The sequence below is a fragment of the Somniosus microcephalus genome, chromosome 4, assembly GCF_052327205.1.
Source record: "Somniosus microcephalus isolate GS21.2 chromosome 4, FLI_Smic_1.0, whole genome shotgun sequence".
NCBI classification, from domain to species: domain Eukaryota; kingdom Metazoa; phylum Chordata; class Chondrichthyes; order Squaliformes; family Somniosidae; genus Somniosus; species Somniosus microcephalus.
In genome coordinates this window covers 247,228,670-247,251,813 of record NC_140990.1, presented here as the reverse complement: position 1 = coordinate 247,251,813, position 23,144 = coordinate 247,228,670, and the positions used below count along the sequence as shown (strand labels likewise).

At 42.6% G+C, this 23,144-nt stretch overlaps 1 protein-coding gene across 1 annotated transcript in view; it reads right to left on the bottom strand.

The window, feature by feature from the left end:
- The window catches only part of atf2 (activating transcription factor 2), a 134,517-nt gene that overhangs the window by 74,449 nt on the left and 36,924 nt on the right, over nucleotides 1-23,144 (bottom strand). Inside the window, exon 4 of the mRNA XM_085986139.1 lies at nucleotides 22,565-22,693. Coding sequence (XP_085842265.1) covers nucleotides 22,565-22,693 — 129 coding nt within the window. The remainder of the gene's footprint in view (nucleotides 1-22,564; nucleotides 22,694-23,144) is intronic.

Below are 23,144 nucleotides of genomic sequence, written 5' to 3'. Positions count from 1 at the left end.
CCTGTAACATTCACTATATTGTCAGGTCCATTAATTCATGGTAATCGATGTCAGAAGAAAGTGGAGAAGATGAGGACAACGAGGACAAGGAGTAAGGCAAAGAGGGGATGGGGTAGAGGAGGGGGATGGGATGGGCCAGAGTAGGAGGATGAGGGGGAGGGGTAAGGGGGAGTTGCAGGAAGGAGGATGGGGATAGGGCAGAAGGAGGAAAAGAGGGGGAGGAGGAGGAAAGAGAATAGAGATGGGGAGGAAGAGGGCAGAAGGCTGGGGACAGGGAATCAAAGACTGCATTGGGGGGGGGAGGGGAGGGGGGGGGAAGTTCCACCAAACCATGGGTCCGTTCACCAGCAATGCTCCCTTTAAGCTGCATGGCCGTGCAGCGCTCTGGAGATCCCACGTAGGCGATGAGCTGGCTTTTAAATAGAAAAACGGAGCATGCACAAAATTTTGAATAGGTCGCGCAGCCTGTTAAAGGGGCCGCACGACCCCCAAAAAATGACAGGGAATATTGTTCACCAGTGCGATTTTTTTTTGCTCTGTCAGGGTTTGAGCATTAGATGAAGTCAAGAGACTGCGGCATCAGAAGGGGGCTTCATGGTGGGAGTGTCAAGTTTTAGGAAGTGTTTACAGTGCCCAGATCTCAACGGCTATGTGAAATCCATAGGCTAGGAAGGGCTTTCAGTGGTGGAGGGGGAGGCCTTAGGGCAGGCAGGAGGGGGCCGCGGCTCATAAAGGATGTGGGATCTTTACACAGAGGCTACTTTTCAGCTGTAGTGTAGGTATGTATGGATGAACAAGACAACAACTTGCATTTATATAGCGTCTTTAATGCAGTTGAACATCCCACGGTGCTTCACAGGAGCGTTATCAAACAAAATTTGACACCGAACCACATAAGCAGATTATAGGAAAGGTGAGGTAGATTTTAAGGTGTGTTAAGCATGGCCACCAATGGTGGAGTGATTAAAATTGGGGATGCGCCAGAGGCCAGAATTGGAGGGGTCCAGCGATCTCGGTGGGTTGCAGGGCTGGAGGAGGTTAGAGAGATAAGGGTGAAGCCATGGAGGGATTTGAAAACAAGGATGAACATTTTTTAACTGAGGCGTTGCCGAATCAGGAGCCAATGTAGGTCAGCAAGCACAGGGGTGATGGGTGAACGGGACTTCAACTTTACGCATTTTTTTTTAAGGGTAAGAAAAAGCATAATGAGTTACATGTCCAGTTTGTCGTACCTGGTTTTACTTTCCAAAACTGATGATACATGACAGGTCTTTTTTTTAACATTATATGGTCCAATCACACCTACAGGTGTAACTGGTGCTGCATCCAAATGTTGACATGTTTAAATGGATTTTGCCATTGACAGAGCCTTATATAGGAGTTTTCAATGCACTACTGGCAGGAGGGTGTAATTACAGCGTGACAAGTTTACATAGGCAGTTTCCATTACAAATTTGCACATAGGAATTTATAATAAAAATAAAGACAGAATGTATGACTTTAAAACAGACAGAAGTGAGTGGAAGATACAAGATTTACAACAGTAAGTTGCCCATGGCATTGCCCACGATCAGTTGCTGAGTGGAAGTTACTTTTACATATACTTAGACAACAGGGCTGGGAGACTTCAGAAACTTTCTCCACAGAGCAATCTAGTGGCCAAGGTTGGCAACTATATAGTGATAGTTGACACAGCAGAATTGACTGGGAAATCTTGACAGCAATTTACAATGATAATTGTTGACACAAAAGTGTGACCAAAAATGTGGACAATAGGAAGTAAGGTTTGTGGACAGGATGTAAGGTTGTTTATAACTGAGTTTCTTACTAGGCCACTTCAGAGGGCATTAGGAGTCAAGCATATATTGTGGGACTGGAGTCATGTGTAGACCAGACCAGGCAGGGGTGGCAGGCTCCCTTCCCTAAAGGACATTTGTGAGCCAGTTGGGTTTTTACAATAACCCAGCAGCATTTGAAGGTAACTTTTCCTGGTGCTAGCCCATAAATTACCAGATTTATTGAATTCAATTTTACAACTTTCCATAATGAGATTTGAAGTTACAACCTCTAGTGCACGTCCGATGTAAGATTTTTAATATATTATAGATGGCAACATTGAACAGTTTTTGAAGTAGCCAATAGAGAGCATAAGATTAACTTATTAACAGGATACAATGATCAATTTTAATATATTTTCCACATATTTTTAAAGATATATAGCATCCTTTTGTTGAACCATGGTTTATGGTCCATCAATGTTAAAGCCATTAAATTCAATCATACAATCAAAGCAAATCAGTCTCATTGTCATATATTTCAGGGGAATGTAGTCAAACATGATGACAACTTCATTGTAAATGTTAACTGCATTTTTTTACTATTAAGTATTGATTTATTTACTAAAAGTTCATTACATAATAGACAACAAAACTTCTGAAAAGCACGCATATATGGCAGAATGTAGTACTGTACATGGATTATGTACCTCAGTGCACAATAGGTGTAGTGTTTCTAAAAATCTTATCAAAACTGTCAAATTTGACTGAAAAAAGCTGTAACTATTTGATATGTAGATTATGTATCATTTATATACAGGGTGAGAGATAGGGTCCAACACTACAACCAGAAACCTGCCCCATCCACTAAATTAAACCATGCCCTTTTGAGTGGTTAATTCCCACTGTCACCTGCAAACTCTCAATCTATCGTCCCCATTGTATTAGATATTGAATGCTGCATTCATGTTGTTTTAATAGCAAATGTGTAAGGTAAATACTCTACTTCTAGTGGCAGTGAATCATTGGTGGGGCAAAGCCTATTCAAGGTGATAATGGAGTTCAGAAGTTGATTTCCATCATTTTAACTCTGGTTTAACACCACAAGACAAACTGATGCCCCAGAATTCACAGTAAATCATAACAAAGCTCAATACTGATGTCAAACATATTTGGACAAATCTGACTCCTTGGTTAAAGAGAAAACAATATGCTGGTAAATATACACTGTGTGTGCATGATAATGATAATCATAATGATATGCCAGGATCCTCTGAATCACTGAACAACATCATAACTGTGCACATGCATACACATGTCGCATAACATTATGCATCACCTGCGGGCACCACATAGCTCAAAGCAGCTGGAATGCTTTATGTACTTGGAGAAATTACCTTTAAAATGTCATTTTTTTAACTTAAGGAAATAACAGATGGGGAATGCTGGCAGTTTGATTTGTGAGAGCCGTCTCTGGAGTACGCCTTTAAAAGTTCATTATAAAGAAATCTACTGCAGAACTAAATAAACTGCTTTAGAAGGTTTATGATTCACTGTAGAAGTAAAGAACTAACAATCGAATTAATACAGCACTTTATCACATCTCTCAGAAATATCCCAAACCCTTTACATAAAAGAAATTGCATTTTCAGTTAGTGTTGTTATGTGATCAGCCATTTTGTACATAGTAAGGTCACACAAGCAGCAATGAAATGAATGCCCAGTTAATCTCCTTCATCCCGACTGTCCAGGGCCCCAAACACTTCCTCCAGGTGAAACAGCGATTTACTTGTACTTCTTGCAATTTAGTATACTGTATTCGCTGCTCACGATGCGGTCTCCTCTACATTAGGGAGACCAAACGCAGATTGGGTGACCGCTTTGCGGAACACCTCTGTTCAGTCCATAAGGGTGACCCCGAGCTTCCGGTCGCCTGTCACTTTAATTCTCTGCTCCACTCCCAATCTGACCTCTCCGTCCTCGGCCTGTTCCAATGAAGCTCAACATAAGCTCGAGGAACAGCACCTCATCTTTCGATTAGGCACTTTACAGCCTTCTGGACTCAACATCGAGTTCGACAATTTCAGACCATAACCTCTGCCCCTATCATTTTTTTTTTTCTCTCTCGCATGGCAGCTGTCGATCATTCTGCCAGTGCCATTTAGACTTCATCTAGAGTCATCTTTTGTTTATTAACTTGTCCCATTACCATCTCCTTTTGCCTTGCACCATCATCCCTTTTGTCTCTTAATCTCTCCTGCCTTCCATCCTATCACAGACCTTCCCTTTTGTTCTTTCCTCCCCTCCCCCCTTTCCCTGCCCCTACACTTGCTTAAAAACCTGTTCCATCTCCAAATTTTTCCAGTTCTGATGAAGGGTCATCGACCTGAAATGTTAACTCTGTTTCTCTCTCAACAGATGCTGCCTGACTTGCTGAGTATTTCCAGCATTTTCTGTTTTTATCCCAGTTAATCTTTTTTTGGTGGTGATATGTGGGGAGGAATATTGGTCAGTACATCACGAGAATTTCTTACTCTTCTTCGAATATTGCTGCAGTTTCTTTAATGTTCATTTGAACCACCACAAAGAGATGGAATCTTGGTTTAACAACAACTTGCCATTATATTGCACCTTTTATGTAGAAAATTGTCCCTGGCTGCTTCATGGAGGTGTAATTAGAATGTTAAGCTAAAGAAGTAGATTTTAGGATGGGTAGTTTGGTCAAAGAAGTGGGTTTTAAGGAGGGTCTTAATCACAGATCACAGAAATCACAGAAACCCCACAGTGCAGATAGAGGCCATTTCGGCCCATCGAGCCTGCACCGACACATATCCCACCCTATCCCCGTAACCCCACGTATTTAATCCCCCTAACACTAAGGGTCAATTTTTATCATAGCCAATCAACCTAACCCGCACATCTTTTGGACTGTGGGAGGAAACCGGAGCACCCGGAGGAAACCCACGCAAACACGGGGAGAATGTGCAAACTCCACACAGACAGTCACCCGAGGCCGGATTCGAACCCGGGTCCCTGGCGCTGTGAGGCAACAGTGCTAACCACTATGCCACCGTGTTGAAGAGGAAAATGTACAGGTGTTCCAGGGCTGGATTTGGGCGGAGGGGAGGGTGGCGGGGTCAACGTTCCCTCTAAGCCACGCAGTCGTGCAGCTTTCTGCCGGTCCCACGCAGCCTGGGACCGGTTTTTTCAATGTTAAATTTCGCGCATGTGTGAAACTGTGATTGGCCGTGCAGCCCCTTAAAGGGGCAGTGCACCCAAAAAGAAATTAGAGGGAACATTGGTTGGGGGACCAGAAGCCAATTTAGGTCAGCAAGGACAGGGGTTCTAAGTGAGCAGGACTTAGCGCAGGGTGTGATATGGGCAGCAGTTTTAGATGAGCTAAAGTTTACGGGGGGCAGAAGATAAGAGGCTGGCCAAGGAGGCACTGGAATAGTTGAGGTTGGAAAATACCATCTCTGACACTCAACTCAGCACTGCACAAAAGTATCAGCCTACCTTACATGCTCAAGCCTTGGAACCCACAGCTTCTAACTCAGATGTGAGAGTGTTACCACGGTTTCAAGCCGACATTAAATCCATCTAATAACTAATAGGCAACAATAGACTTAATGGGATCACAAATGTTCCCCATAAATGATTGGCCTCCCAGTTACATTACTTTATACCAAGCCCTACTGATTCTCTTAGTACCCGTGGCTAACAAGGGAAATTAGGGATAGCATAAGATCCAAGGAGAGGACATATAAATTGGCCAGAAAAAGCAGTAAACCTGAGGACTGGGAGCAGTTTAGGATTCAACAAAGGAGGACAAAGGGATTAATTAAGAAGGGGAAAATAGAATATGAGAGTAAGCTTGCAGGGAACATAAAAACTGACTGTAAAAACTTTTATAGATATGGGAAGAGAAAAAGATTGGTGAAGTCAAGCGTAGGTCCCTTGCAGTCAGAATCAGGGGAATTTATAATGGGGAACAAAGAAATGGCTGACCAATTAAATACATATTTTGGTTCTGTCTTCACAAAGGAGGACACAAATAACCTCCCAGAGAGGTCGGGGAACATAAGGTCTGATGAAAGGGAGGAACTGAAAAAAATCAGCATTCGTAGGGAAATGGTGTTGGGGAAATTGACGGGATTGAAGGCCGATAAATCCCCAGGGCCTGATAATCTACATCCTAGGGTACTTAAGGAAGTGGCCCTAGAAATAGTAGGTGCATTGCTGATCATCTTCCAACATTTGATGGAATCTGGAACAGTACCCATGGATTGGAGGGTACCTAATGTTACCCCACTATTCAAAAAAGGTGGTAGAGAGAAAACGGGGAATTACAGACCGGTAAGCCTGACATCGGTAGTGGGGAAAATGCTACAGTCCGTTATAAAAGATGTAATAGCAGAGCACTTGGAAAACAGTGACAGGATCGGACAAAGTCAACATGGATTTACAAAAGGTAAATCGTGCTTGACTAATCTACTGGAATTTTTTGAGGATGTAACTGGTAAAATAGATAAGGGAGAACCAGTGGATGTGGTGTATTTGGACTTTCAAAAGGCTTTCGATAAGGTCCCGCATAAGAGATTAGCGTGTAAAGTTAAGGCACATGGGATTGGGGGCAAGGTATTGACTTGGATAGAGAACTGGTTGGCAGACAGAAAGCAAAGAGTTGGAATAAACGGGTCTTTTTCTAAGTGGCAGGCAGTGACTAGTGGGGTACCGCAGGGATCGGTCCTTGGACCCCAGCTATTCACAATATATATTAATGATCTAGACAAGGGAACTAGATGTAATATCTCCAAGTTTGCAGATGAAACAAAGCTGGGTGGGCGTGTGTGCTGTGAGGAGGATGCCAAGAAACTCCAGGATGATTTGGACAGGTTGGGTGATTGGGCAGAAGCATGGCAGATGCAATATAACGTGGATAAATGCGAGGTTATCCACTTTGGTGGCAAAAACAGGAAGGCAGATTATTATCTGAATGGCAATAGAGTGGGAGAAGGGGAAGTGCAACGAGACCTGGGTGTCCTTGTGCACCAATCGCTGAAGGTAAGCATGCAGGTGCAGCAGGCGGTTAAGAAGGCAAATGGTATGTTGGCCTTCGTAGCGAGAGGGTTTGAGTACAGGAACAAGGATGTCTTGCTGCAGTTGTACAGGGCCTTGGTGAGACCACATCTTGAGTATTGTGTGCAGTTTTGGTCACCTTATCTGAGGAAGAATGTTCTTGCCATGGAGGGAGTGCAGCGAAGATTCACCAGGCTGATACCTGGGATGGCAGGAATGACGTATGAGGAGAGATTGGGTCAATTGGGCTTATACTTGATGGAGTTTAGAAGAATGAGAGAGGATCTCATTGTAACTTATAAAATTCTGACAGGACTGGACGGACTAGATGCAGGAAGGATGTTCCCGATGGTCGGGGAGTCCAGAACCAGGGGTCACAGTCTAAGGATAAGGGATAAGGCATTTAGGACAGAAATAAGGAGGAATTTCTTCACCCAGAGAGTGGTGAACCTGTGGAATTCTCTACCTCAGAAGGCAGTAGAGGCCAATTCATCAAATATATTCAAGAAGGAGTTGGATATATTTCTTAAGGCTAAAGGGATCAAGGGATATGGGGAGAAAGCAGGGACAGGGTACTGAATTTGGATGATCAGCCATGATCGCATTGAATGGCGGAGCAGGCTCGAGGGGCCGAATGGCCTACTTCTGCTCCTAGCTTCTATGTTTCTATGTATCCCTCTATCAACTTTGTAGTAAATTTCGTTCGACAAAAGATTACATTTTATATAACATCGTCAACTTTTCTTATCCCACCTACATCAACATAAAAACACAACAAAAGGATAAAAAAAAATTAACTTATCAGAACTCATTCCTCTTGTAACCTCACACTCTCTCTACATCATCCAGCTGCATTTCAAACATCACTAATATTTTAGTCTTTACTATCCCTGTCCCATGACAAATGATTCCAAACATGTGTTACACTTTAAGTAAAGAAATTATTGTACATCTGTAATCCAAAGCAATATTCTGGGTTCACTTCAACTATATATACCATTTGATATTTTATATATCTCAATGGGAGGCCCTCCTTAACTATCTTTCTAGACTGAAGAGCTTATAACTAGGCTGCCATGAAATAATGCACTACACTGCACTGTTGCAGAGCTCAATTTCTGCCACCAAATGCAGCTGCAGTGTCCACTAGCTAAAAAAAAATAGAATTGGGGAAAATAAATAACAGATCAGCAAAGCTTTTGATACCAAGTCAGGAGATTTGTCCATGACATAGGGAGACACAGAATCGTAGACAAGCTTCTGAGATGGACTGAAAATTGACTAAACCAGAGACAGCAAACGGTGGTTGTGAATGGAGCTGCATCAACATGGCAAGGGATCACTAGCAGGATGCCACAGGTTAGTGCTGGAGCCACTGCTGTTTACGGAGATTGGGAGCTGGGGTCAAAAACAAAGAAGTCTGCATATGACACCAAACAGGATGGTGGGGTTTTAAACAATAGGAACAGGTAAACCAAATACAAGGGGAACCAGATAGATTTGTAAGGCAGGTTCGTGAGTGCCAAAAGGCAATTAATGTGGGAGAAATGTAAGATAATGAGACTAGGGAAGGAAAATAAACAGTGGGAGTATAAACTAAATGGAATTAAGCTATGTGACACAACACAGAAGAGGGACCTGGGGTGTTGATAAATAGCTCAACAAAAGTAACAGTCCAGTGTAGCAGCTAACCAGATCTTGGGATGTATAGCCAAAAGGATAGAACACAAATCCCAGGAAGTAAGGGAGTCTGTACAAGGCATTATACAGCCACACTTGAAGTAGTGTGTACAATTCTGGTTGCTGCGCTATAGCAAGGATATCCAGGCATTGGAGGCAGTGCCAAAAAGAGCAACCAAACTGATACGTAGATTAAGGCATCTGAACTATGAAGAGAGCTTGAAGAGTCTAGGATTGTTTATTTTGAAGAGAAAGCTTATGGGAGATATTATTCAAGTGTTCAAGATTCTTAAAAGAATAGGTAAATTGAACTCCAATAATATGTTGGAGATTGCCATAAACTCTTAAACGAGGCATATGGGCTGAGTTGAAGAGGGATGGTGCACAGACCGTTTAGACGTAACTACTTTAATGCAGACAGTGGTAAATGTGTGGAATGTACTGCCCAGAGAGGCTGTGGAGAAAGACAGTGTGGAAAAATTTAAGGGAGAATGGATAGATATTGGAAGAAATGGGTGACTGAACAGAATTAGTTTTTGGGAACAGCCAGATGGATTACAGAGTCTTTTACTGATACATTATGTTTTGATATATAGAGGGGATGTAGTGAATAACCATATAGTGATTTAAACTGTATAATCTGCAAGCAGCAGAACTATAAGTGGGCTGTGTTAGCAGAGCAGAAGTTGAATATTTATGGTATTTAGCACAGCACGAGCTGATGGCCCAAAAATTGCTGGAAAAATGTCAAGTTCACGGCACCTGCCATTATAAGTGCGTGAAAAAAAATAGCACTTTGTGGCGAGTAAGAGATACGCCATGAATTGAGAACTGCCACAAATTGCTGGACAATTTGCGCCACTCCACCATTAGCCTTGCGAAAATGGGAGCTTGCCGTCAACCTCCTCATGAATGTCAAGAAATTACTGGATTTGCGACGTAAATATGAATGACTTTCACCACAGCCACTTAAAGGGCTGGTATTTCATGTCATAAGGACCCTGTTAATGATGTGATTTATGGTCCTGACATTACACTCAACCTTGGAGGTCCAGAAAGGGAACAACTGAAACTATACAGTATCACTCCTGCAGATAGTAAATTGTTCTTGAGGTTTTTTGAATTTTAAATTAATTTTTTTTCTTACTTTTCCTTTTTGTCTCTTTTGTCTGTCTCTCTTAATACAATTGTTTTTTCCCTCTCTTGATTTCTCTCCCTGTATCTAATTTGGCTCTAATTTACCCTATTTCCTTCTCTGTCGTTCGCTCTGTTGCTTTCTCTCCTTAAATTTAATTGATTAAGGAGATAGACTATTGGCCTAGAAGTTTACGAGGTCCCAGATTCCTAACTAAATGCAGGGGGACACTTATTGGTGTAATTAATGGCCTTAGGAGATGTTAATGAGTATTTTGAAATTGTTTTTAACTTGGCTCCAAATTTTACTTGAGCAGGGCGGGATTCCCAGGGCTCGGAAAACTGACCAGGGAAACAGGTGAATTTAAGCAGCAGTTCAGGTGGGTATTTAAACTTATCTTTGTCCCAACTAAATAAAACCTCACTTATTGCAGCTGTTGTCTCAGTTCCCTCTGGCAAATGTTTGGCAGAGAGTGCTCGTGTGGATACAGCTTTTTTCAATCTTAGATGATTTCAAATTGACAAGATCAGGATGGGAGGTGCCTTGGATGTGTTTGACAGCACATCAGAAGACTAAGACCATTACCATACAATGCAGCGATGACGTGCTGTGGTGGAATCAGCACGTGCACAGGAGTGAGGTTTGCAGGTGGAGGAGGACTTCAGATGAGGAGAACATAGAGGAGGAGGAGGAGAAGGATGAAGATGGGGCACCAATCACTAGATCAGCCGCTTAAATTGCTGCCCTAATATTGCGAAGGTTCACCTGGTGTGAAACATAACAAATGAAATCCTGCGGTACACTCCCACCACCAGCACCAACCCCCCACCCCACCCGCTTTGCTCTAAACAGTCATTCAACCACTCATCCACCTATTGCACATCTGCCCAATGGGTCCCGTCATGCATTGACATTCATCATGAAAGAAGTGAAAGGGCGAATCGGCCCTCAAGACGCAATAATGGGCAAGACGTGGAATCATAGAAATTTACGGCACAGAAGGAGGCTATTCGGCCAATTGTTTCTGTGCCGGTTGAAAAAGAGCTATCCAGCCTTATCCCACTTTCCAGCTCTTGGTCTGTTGCCCTGTAGGTTACGGCACTTCAAGTGCATATCCAAGTACTTTTTAAATGGAAGTGGTGGTAATCAATAAATTTTATATGGCATTATAAAAAAAGGAAACTTAACATAATATTTTCTCAAACACTCATGCGCATACCCTTGGTGAATTACAATTTCTTCAACTTGCGCTTCCTGCCACTTCTACGTGGTGCATCTCGTGTGGCTTCAGCAGAGGTAGAGGCAGGCTGCTCAGATCCCTGCCCTGACTGTTGATATGCTTTTGGCTTACGACCTCTGGGTTTTGGAACCTCTGAGTGCCCCGCCAAGGACAGCGCCACTTGCACCCGTGCAGGGGCAGACTTGGCCATCAGTAGACGAGGCAACATGCTGGGTACTGGCTGCGGGAGGAGGCAACGGGTGAGAAGTGGGAGCGCTTTGTGTAGAGTTTCGACTTCCATGTTCCCTTTCACCACCATCCCTCTATTGGGCCAGCACCGCATCACTCCTACCACTCAGCTGCAGACCAGATAGGCGACGATCAGTGACGCGTTGTAAGGCCACAGATAAGGTATCTGTCATCCTGTTTAAGGCAGCAGACATGTTGGCATCCTAAGTCTGCACGGCCATGGTCATGGTCTGCATGAACTCATTTAACAGCCTTGCTTGAAGCTCCATGGAGGCGGCCATTCTCTCCATGGCAGACATTCTCGCAATTCCCTGCGCCACCAATCCACTAGTGATCGAGTTGGACTCCTCCATCCTCTCCACGATTGTGATGAGTGTGCATAGCACATCTGTCAGTACCTGGCTAAATTGCTGATGCACCTCTAGCATTCTCCTTCTCAACGATAGCCCCCAGGGTTCAGCATCTGTGTCTATCTGAGCAGAGCTTGGAGAGGATTGTGCTCCCCCGACATGGATGCTCCACAGCTGCCCCTGCCACCAGTGTCTTGCTCGTGCTCACTTGTGAGGTGTGAATCACCAGGTGAAAACCCAACTAACTAAATCAACCCACCGAAGTGCGTGTATCTGCGCTGGTGCATTGCTGTACGTCCTGTGACGGTGCACCCACAGAAGGAGTGAGGTCCTCTGAGGAATCATCCTCATGAAGTTCCTGCACACTTGCTGTATGCATGAAGGACCTGGAAAACAAAAGAAAGGGATATGATTTAGTCATAGTAAAGTCACAATTTTGACAATCACCATACTCAGTCGTCTCATCGATCAGTCATTGATGAAATAAAGTCAGCATATGTGTGTCAGAAATATTTGTAATTCTGTCACCTGCTAACTGTGATCTCCGATTTAGAGGGATGCAGATGTGCCACTTATCTCTATGGCATCCTCCTCTGCATCTGTGAGCTGGACTAGTTGTGGCAGCCCACCTCCAGTTCTGTCCCTCTCCTTTGCGTTTTGCGGTCTCTTCTCCTACAAGGGGCGAAAAAAGACCTGTGAGTGAGTGATGGTGAGGTATTCACTCGATGGATGCAGTGCATTCGGTAAGGGCGACTATGAGGCACATGGATCACATTGCATAAGGTGCATCAACGATGGAAGGATAAATGGGATGGTGAAGTGCATAGAAAGCGAAGGCTGGGTGATGCTGAAAGTTGAGTGGGTGTGAGTAGTGACGTGATGGAGAACGCTTAGCAAGAGAGTGAAAGAGTGGGTGGGCTTAAAGGACAGGATGTAGTTGAATCAGCAAATGTACTCACTTTTCCTGACCTGGTTAGGTCATTAAGCCACTTCCTACATTGCCTCCATGATAACAACAGAAAATGCTGGAAAAACTCAGCAGGTCAGGCAACATCCGTGGAGAGAAATTTGAGTTGACGTTTCGGGTTTGACCCTTCTTCAAAACGCCTCCATGACCTGGGCACAACACTCTTGCTGCTCACCTCCTCAGCTACCTCCAACCACGCCTTCTTGGTGCGAGCAGCAGATTTCTTCCTCCCATTGCTGGGGAAAAGTATGTCCCTTCTCCTCCTGACTGCACCCAGCAGTAATTCCAGCGACGCGTCATTAAATCTGGGTTCTGCCCTAGCCCTAGGTCCACCATCCATCCTGAACACCTCCAATTTCCATTTGTGAACTGTCCCTTTGAATACAGCTGAAATTGCGTCATGTGGGTGCGCATCACGTCCGGTATGCAGTTTGGAGACACAAAACCTGGAAGTCAAAATTAATTGGTACAATTGAGTTGAGATTGCAGATTCCGACCCGTTCAGTTGACTTCTGGGTTTCCCCCACGCAATTTCAACACCCTGCACAGAAGCTGCCTTCAGATTAATATCGGTGCCCATGTTTCTGTTGCACTGATGATTTTCAAATTGAGATTGGTAAAAAAGTAGCAGTTTAGCTCAGTGGCAAGCAGGACATTGAGAAAGCATACCATCAAATTTAACCTGAACAAGCAGCCAGGGAGAGAGATGGAATCAGGGACAAGATGGCTGAGTTTTTGGCAAGAATCAAAAGGATAGATTTGTCTTGCCAATGTTTATCTTTGAAAGTTGTGGCTTATACATGTCTTGATGTCGGATACGTAGTTGGACTCGCAGCAACAGTCATAGGTTTGAGCATGATGGTGGAGAGATGTTTGTGAATAACACTGCAGAGAGGCAACATAATAATGAGGAATAGGGGAGGCCCAGGTGATCTTCCAGACACAGAAACAGATGTCATTGCAGGAGATGTGCTGGTTATATTGGGGCAGATAGGAATGGAACCATGAAAGGCCAAGTGCTATAGAGGTGGAGATGGTTAGAATGGTCTACTGTTTTGAAGGCTATGGAGAGATGGAGGTGGGAAAAGTAGGAGAACGTATCACAGTCATAATCTCACAGGGAGTCATTGGTAACTTTTTGACAAGGGCAGTTTTGGCATTGGTTGGATGAAATACAAACTGAATGTTTTGTTACTTCAGTGGAGAGATAGCTAAGTCAGTAAATCGCTCAATCCCCTGGCCCACCCAGCTTTCTTCTACAAGAACCCCAAATTCAGAGTCCATCATCCACAATGGCCCAGAATTTGGGGTCCTGATGACGGCAAACTGGCAGCCTTTGAAACTGACCGCAACTTCAGGATTTAGTGAATGCGCAGCCTAACGCGGAAATCCTGAAGTTGCGATCTGTCATTCACTGCTCCTCCACAGGCTGTGCTGTGGGCACCCCCCACCCCGGCAATCAGTGAAATCTCGCAAATCATGGAAACTGACGAAAACTTAGGCTCTTCCACAGTAATTACTCTGTTAAATTCCCCACTAAAAGTTAGACCCAAAGGGATTAGGTGTAACTGGGGTTTTAACAGTGTATTGACTGTTAAACAAAGGTTATGGCCCTGAAAAACTCATTTTAATTTTGTGTAGTGCCAAATTTATCTATTTTAATAAAAATAAAAATTAAGAAACTTCAAAAAAAAAAGTAATTTTTTTTTTGTTTCTTCATCTTTATTTCAGGTTTGCCTTTTCCCCATGTGAGAGCCCCAATCTTTGTTTTGCTCTCTAACATTTTTTAAAACCTGGAATTTTAAGAGCTTACGAACCTCCTTGTTTATTGTCTGTGAGAATTCTGCGTTTTGATTGGTTGCTTAGACTGCCTGTCACAGCAGCTCGCACTAGGGGATTCCCAGTATACTACACTGATTTGAAATACATGTCAGAAAATCCGAACTTCTCGACACAGGGATCGCCAGATCTTTGTGCGAAGCTTACATCGGGGCCAGCAGCGAACGCCTTCGCTTCACCGCTGAACTCAAATTCTGGGCCAATGTTGCAGACATGTGACTGGAATACCTGCATGGTTATGGAGGGGGGAGTAGCATAAGGAAAGTTGATGCCTGCCCTCAATTTTTTATACTGGGAACGTAAGAACTGCTGTACCTTCACCGCAACATTTTACATCAATCAAAAGTGTGCTTTGTTAAAATACTGTTAATTTTGTGCTCAAGGTGAAGAATGGAACACTTTCACTTAAGATACCCTATGCCAGCATCAATCATTCTCAGGTCAGATATTACTTGTTTGAATGCAGAGTAAAATTTCCTGAACTCTGCCACAACCTCAGAACAGCATTCCTTACTGTACCAGTGTTTAAAGTTTTCTCATTTCCAAAAACAGCCCTAGTGTGATTTCTAACTTAGTATGAATTAATGCTGCATTGGGGACAGTTCTGTGTTGTGGTCCCAGGAAGACTAGAACTGGATTGAAGCTGCTTAAACATATTTCTTGTAGGATCCTTAAAGCCAACAGATACTTACATCACATCAGTTTCGGCTAGATTTGAATCCAGGTTGCAGGATGAAACATCAGTGTCTAAGGCACTTCTGTACCCAATTGCCCACAGCAGTGAAATTTTTCTTGCCTGTGCAATTCTTCCCCAGACAGTGCCCCTTGTATTAAAATTTCAAATGAAGAGTTAGTAATCATCTGTCGAACCAGACTTGAAATGGTCACAAGAATGCGACAATTTGCCCTTTGGTACAGCAGTACAAACTCTCTGGACATTTTGCTCTCTTAGTAATCAATGTGTGTCCTTACAGTTGCTCTGGCTGCAAGCTCAAATGACACCAAGTATATAAAAAAAAATTCAGAGTGAGGAAAAAAATTAAAACTTTGAAAAAAACTCATTGTATTTTGTATACACACTCCCTCGTTCTCTAGTTTATTTAGTTTAATTTACCATCGTCTCCCTTTGCGTAATACAAGATTATAAGAAAGCATGGAATAAGAGGTCCATTTTGTCCCCGAAACCCACTTGTTCCAAAGCATTAAGTATTTTCTGTACTGTCATCAATTTTTCCAAATTTATTCAAACTTCTGAGAAAGGCAAATTATTAAAGGTGAGCCTTCAAAAAGGCAAAACTATTTCTGTCACTTTCATATCTCCGTGCTTACTTTCACTGTATTTTTGCTTCTCTCTCACTGTCCTGGAAGCTGCTGGTTCAGTGCTTCTCCATCTCACAAACTTCTTCAGTGTTTTCACAATTCCCACAACACTGATTGTCCCCTTTAGCACACATGTTCAAATCATCTTTCTAGCCAGTCATGTAAGACACAAACTCTGTTGGTTAAGTTGATTGATGCAAATTTCTATGCTACAGATTACTATCGATATTCAGAGAAATGCTCTCAAACATTTCAAGCTTACAGCAGCAGGCAGTTCTGTGCTTTTAAAATAATAATGTTAAAGTCTTCTGGGCACAAATGAGTTTAGCCTTGATCATGCTTCAAAGCAGACATGCTTAAGTGTGGGATGGGTAGGCTGTTTATTTGAACAGCCCCAGTATGGCTTTTTTATGTTTTGGAATAATGACACTCAGTTAAAAGCACATACATCTTCAAAAGGATCTAACATAAGGCAGGAAGATAAAAAGAAAATAATTGTAAATGAGAGAAAACTACAAAAATGACAAACTCTATGGTTCTGCTGAAAGAATGTCAGTTCTGCAAAGGATCTATACCCAAACGCTAACCTAGCTTTTTATTTTCAGATAGCACATTCTGTTTTTAATTAAAAAATAGCAGGAAATCATTTTTAATGGTGAAAATACCATAAAACCTTAAAATCAAAAGTCGACTTTTGCCAGAATTGTTTTCTTGGTTACCACCCCGTTGTCAGCCTATCCATCTGATTAAGGCCTGCCCCACTACATTGTACTCAGATAAACAGAAATCTTCAATGGAGTTGCTGGACACAGTTTTGGGGAAGCCAGAGGGAAGAGAAGAGGAAATAATGGAGCGATGTTTTAAAGAAAGAGTTCATGCTCTCTCAACAAACTCCTCAGGCATAGGTTTTCGGAATGTGCTCTGACACATAATGGGTGTGTAAAAATAGGAAATTCATGGGAGAGGAGCTTTTTAAGTTACAAAAATAAAGGATTAGGATGAGCACAATGTTCCCTGTAAGCTGCACTTTGTTCTGCGGGGCCTGATTCTTTTAGTGCATGGTCCCTTTAAGTTTCCGCGTATGCGCAGTATTTACAATAGAGAAGCCGGTGAACGGCCTGCACGGGACCTTTCCCATTACTGTGCGTCCGCGCTTAGAGGGAACATTGGATGAGCATAGTAAAGGTGAATGTTATCTCCTGCCTTCTCTACCTATTTCGAATGCTGCATGTGGAGGTACCAGCCCATTTATTACGCGATACATACAGTCACATCTTCAAGTTCCTCTGGGGAGGGAGGCAAAAGTTTGTCAATATGCCTTAAATGCCCCCAGCTCAAAAACAAGAGGGAGACTCTGCTCTCAATTTTCAAATACTATTACAGGGCAGCTGAAATCCAAGTGAATGTGGCCTTGTTCCTAGTACTCCTGACAAAATCTGCGGCTGGGAAAAGACGCCAGGAACACACTCCCATCCTCCTCTGCACAGCCTACATTCATACAACCTTAGAAGAGACCAATAGAGGGCTAAAAGCACCCTGCTGTCATGATAACTCTCTCAGTCTGGGCGGACTTAAAGGTCCCAACAGTCTACCAACCCTCTTCCCAATGCAGCACAATGGGGAGCTCCCTGGAGGATTCACCTCAGCTGGATGCAGAACTTGACACAAGAAAAGGATCACCAGCTTAAGCCAGCTCCCATACGAGGGTCAGATTATGCACTTGCCCCAGCCAGTTGATAAATTTCACCTGACCCAACATGACAAATACTATCTACATCTAGAACCCTACAATACTTGCAGACTTCAGTGTGGGCCTACTGCCATGGAAATCTTTCTCCACTCTCTAACAGCCTCTTTTGGATACATCATCATCTTGTATATCATTCTTACCTTCATGACCATGGACAGAATAGAAAGCCTGAAGGAAGTCTGCAACAGGACTGTAGGCCGACCATTAAAGGAGGAGTAATGACGAGGGGTATGGGGTCACCACCACTGCAGCAAAATGCACCAAGGCCAATTTAAAAGCATACATAATGCATCCTGCACAAACTCAACAAATTTAAAAGCTCCATACCAGGCGACTGCTGGAGAAGCTGCACCCAGAAGGGCAACATCATCATCCATATATTTTGGTCATGTCCCTTCATCAGCCATTCTGGACAGCAGTGGAGAGATTACTAGGAACATGGCTGGTCTCACGATCCCAGGGAACCCAGTTTAGTGCTGCCCACTGGAAAAGAAGAGCTCTCATCACAACGAGCAGATTAGCACATCCCTTACTGCTAGCTGCAAGAAGATGCATTCTCCTTCTCTTGAGGCAGAGTGCAGCCCCACCCACAATTAACATGTGGCTGAAACATATGTGAGGCGTCTGCCAATGAGAATGAATGATGCTTGGCCTCCACCTGGAAATACCAGGCATTCTGGAGTCCATTTTTGGAGACTCACTCAACACAAACTACCCTGACAGCACAGCAACCAACCCACTGACCATGAACTGCACCAACCCCAAACAACAAAACCACCAGTACATAACCCCCATTGTTCTCAAGCCTAACAACAACTATGCGCACTTATAGAGCACCTTTAATACAGAAAAGTATTCCATGCCGCTTTACAGAGGTGCAAGGAAAAACAGACACCGAGCCGAAGAAGGAAAGATAAGGACAATTAACCAAAAGCTTCGACAAAGAGGTGGGTTTTAAGGAGAGTTTTTAAGAAAAAGAAAAGACCTGCATTTATATAGTGCCTTTCATGACCTTCGGACATTCCAAAGTGCTTTACAGCCAATGAAGTATTTTTTGAAGTGTAGTCACTGTTGTAATGTAGGAAGAAAGAGAGGTTTAGAGTTGGAAGAATATAAGAAGAAATTTCAGAATGTGGAGTCAAAATAGCTGAAAAAGGGCTGCCACTCATGAGGTGATGGGGGAGGGCGATGCACAAGAGGACATAGTCAGCAAAACGGAGGGTTTGGGTGTTGTGGGGGACAAAGTTCATTGGGCTGGAAGAAGTTACAGAGATAGGGAGGGGTGAGGCCTTGGAGTGATTGAAACACATGGACAAAAACTTTAAATTTGAGGTATTATGGCCCTGGGAGCCAATGTATCTGGCCCCCAGAACCCAATGCCAAATAAGCTGCCTCAGACTTCGAATTGCATGCATGCACACTCATTCTAAGAAGCCTGGATGTGGTAATATATTCCTCCTGCAGGCATCATGACTTCAGAAACTATGCATTGCAATGTACACACTCATGGTGTATGTGACTATATATACTGTACACTTAAATATACAAAGGCATTATAAAATATATCTATGTACCCTTAATTGTGCAATGGCTTCATAAAATATATGCGAATGTACTCCTATATGTATGACAGCTTCACAAAATTTGAATGTACTTTCTTGGGCACCTAATAAAAATATAAAAAAGACTAGTTATATTCAGTAATTTTCATTTTAACTGATGATTGCTAAATGTTTCCAAGGATTTATGTTGTAATAAATCTCAGTCCTATATATCTTTTTTATTTGCTGCGGAGCTTGATCATTTAATTTCAATAAACACCTCAATAGATTAAAATTTAACAGTGAATTTTGGCACTTAAATTTTATATGACAACTTTCTTACAAAGGAGAAACATTTTATACCACAATAAAAAGGTGCATTTTTCTTATAGGAAAATTGTATGCCTTCCTATCTTTTGGTTGATATTTCTACTGACCCACTAGACCAGCTGGAAATTAAAAACGGCACTGTTTCAGAGGGACAGTGCGTGATGGGTAGCAACTCAGAAAATGTGAAGTAAAATCAGTCACCCTCCAGCTGCATTAAGCTCTGGACACATTAATATTGTGCACTAATATAGTAGAACATAGGTTCATGCCTTCAATTCTCAAAAAACCAAATGCCCGATCTCTATGTACTGCTGCAGTGAGGTATCAAATTGAGATCAGACACAATATGATAGAAGTGAAAAATCACACCCCCTTCCTGCTTTCTCAGACTAAGTGGCTGGTTATAGATTGGGATTGGCAAATGGCTGGGTGTAGGTCAACTACTGTACATCCTTTTGGCCAGGATGTGGAGTATGTTTTGCATGTTTTTTTAAAATTAATTCATGGGATGTGGGTGTCGCTGGCAAAGCCAGCATTTATTGCCCATCCGTAATTGCCCTCGAGAAGGTGGTGGTGAGCCACCTTCCTGAACTGCTGCAGTCCGTGTGGTGAAGGTACTCCCACAGTGCTGTTAGGAAGGGAGTCCAGGATTCTGACCCAGCGACGATGAAGGAACGGTGATATACTTCCAAGTCAGGGTGGTGTGTGACTTGGAGGGGAACTTGGAAGTGGTGGTGTTCCCATGCGCCTGCTGCCCTTGTCCTTCTAGGTGGAAGAGGTCATGGGTTTGGGAGGTGCTGCCAAAGAAGCCTCGGCGAGTTGCTGCAGCGCATCTTGTAGATGGTACACACTGCAGCCACAGTGCACCGGTGGTAGAGGGAGGGAATGTTTAAGGTGGTGCCAATTAAGCGGGCTGCTTTGTCTTGTATGGTGTCGAGCTTCTTGAGTGTTGTTGGAGCTGTACTCATCCAGGCAAGTGGAGAGTATTCCATCACACTCTTGACTTGTGCCTTGTAGATGGTGGAAAGGCTTTGGAGAGTCAGGCGAGTCACTCGCCACAGAATACCCAACCTCTGACCTGCCCTTGTAGCCACAGTATTTATGTGGCTGGTCCAGTTAAGTTTCTGGTCAATGGTGACACCCAGGATGTTGATGGTGGGGGATTCGGCGATGGTAATGCCATTGAATGTCATGGGGCGGTGGTCAGACTCTAGCTTGTTGGGGATGGTCATTGCCTGGCACTTATGTGGCACAGATCAAAAAGGTAAAATAAAATATTCATTAAAAAAAACTATGTTGTTACTGAGTTACAAATATATAGTATTGCATAAAAGTCAACCTTTTTAAACACCATTGGGCAGAAATTCCAATCCCTGCGGGTGAGTACGCGCTGTGTACTCACCCGTAGGGACATTGGAAATGCCGGTTTTAGGCATGCACTGCGCATGTGCTGGAAACCGACATTTCCGATCTGGAAAGAAAGCTCTCGACAGATCCTCCGGCTGCCCAGGAGAAGGGCCTCTGCGGGTGGAGAGTTCCGTTTTTTTGAGACCCTCCGCCCGCAGAAAACCCTTACAATTCATGCGCCTGGTAAAAGCAGGCACAAGGCCTGCTTTTACCAGAATAAGAGTTGAAAAAAGTAAAAAAAAAAAAATGTTTCCACTGATTTATCATTTAAAAATACTTTAAAGGCTAGTTTATTTTTAGCCCCGTTAAAAACTTTAATTATTTTTTTCAAAAATTAAAATTTTTGTTTTAAATAGTTAATTTATGTAATTTCAAGTCATTTTAAAAATGTGATTTAAAAAAAAAAATTATCTGAAGTTTTACTGTTTTGGGGGTGCTCTCTATTCATATATTTGACAGGTCTTCCTGTCAAATGTATGAATGGAGATTCCCTCCTCTGATTGGCTCCCCATGGCCCATGTGATCCCAGGGACACTGTGAACCACCTGCGCCTCTGGGATACGTGGGCCCTGCACACCGGCAGTTTGGAGAGGCCCAGCAACAGAACTCTGTGCCTCCCGGTCCAAGCACAGATTTTTCCAAATCGCAGCCCTCTGCCCGTGGGAGGCCTGCGAATAGAATTTCTGGGCTATTAACTGTCTGTAAGAGATGCTTCTGCAGAAAAGACCAACAAGTTGGTTAAAAAAAGCGTTGAAAATACATGGCAGAAAGAACATTTCATTATAGCTTGTTTCCTGAAAGAAAAAATCTTGAATATAATCTTAAAAAATACAAAACATGCTCAAACCTGATACAAAACATAAACAAAGTTTCACTTTCTATAATGTTGTACTAGCCAATCATTTCTCATGCACTTTAGTGATCTTGCAGTTACTGGCCCAGCTGTTTTAATTTTGAATCCTGAGAATACTGACTTTTACAGGAAAATAGAACTTTCATCTGGACCAGAACTCATGCAACTGGAGGGTGACTGATTCTATTCCTCATCTTCTGAGTCGCTTTCTATCACACATCCTTCTACAGTTAGGAGTACAAGATAGTCTGGGACACAGACTCTCAATGGTCGTCATCCATGCACTCTGATCAGCTGTAAGGAGCTCTGATTCAAAACAACTTTGGGTTATTTTTCTTCCCTCGCCCTGAAAATATTGACTATCTTCTGCTTGGTTCTTCAGCTAATGGCCCTGCTAAGAATGGGCAAAATTCACCTGAGTCTGCGTGACAGCCTCAAGGGTCTTCAACATGTTCACTGTTCTGGTTGTGACTAAAATGCTCCTCCTACTATGATGCTAGATGCTATAATATCTAACTGGAAATCAGATTTAATATAAATACAGACAGTATTAACCAAACTAATCTAAATGACAACTTCCTCTGAACCTGGTTTCTGTCAAAGTTATTTCATCTGACAAATCCTTCCTGAGGCACATTTCCATGTGGTGAACATGTGGTTTGTTCCATAACTACTAATGTCAGCAACATCTTGAAGTACATGATTTTATCCCTAAGGACTTCTTTCATGTGAGTTTTTCTAATGAAACATTCTAATTTCCAAAGACACATCTGGAAATTAAGTTGCTGTGAAGGACAGTGTCAATGTGTTGTATGTGGTCTTTGAGAAGTTTATGTGTTTCATTCTTACAAATATAAATTCTTACAGCAATTTAGTTGCAAAATCATTTATAACATATTTTTACTCAGCCCTAATAAATTTGTTTTATTTACTCCTTCGACTATTCTTAGCCTTATACAATGAGAAACATGTCTCATATTCCCTTCAGTTTCCTCGCTATAATTTAACCATCACTTTCTTCATAAAGTTTCAAACTGCAACTTAAGAAATTTGATAATTTGGCTTAGTACCTTTTCATCACTGGTGGTCGACTCTGGGTGATGCAGGGGGCTATTCTGATGAGTTGTTTCCACAGTAGGCATTTCCTCCACTTTAGTCCTAACTGCTGGTAATGCAAGTGGCGACATGTCTAAAGGCATCTATGAAATCAGAACAAATTACAGACTTCAGTGAAATTAATATTGATTTTTGTTTTCAAACACTTTATTTTAATGAATTACACAAACTTCACTTTTATAAATATATAACTAGTGTTATAAATCTCATTATTCATCAAGAAACTACTCGTGAAATAACGCTGGACGGCCAGCTGGTGGTGTCGTCCGAGGAGTATAAATACTCGGGCGTCGGCCCCAGCCTGCCAGGGACATTTTGTAAGACAAGGAACTAGTGAAGTACAACTAGACCTCTATGTTCTGAAACAAGTTGATTAAAGCCTTGCTTTATGCTCAAACCAAGTGCGTAGTGAGTTTTATTATGTCAACTAGCATGCCAGAAAACATTCTACTTGAATTATTATTCTTCGGGAAGAATTTCTTAGCATAATGTAAAGATGACCAACTTGTAGATGAGTCCAGTTAATTGTAGCAA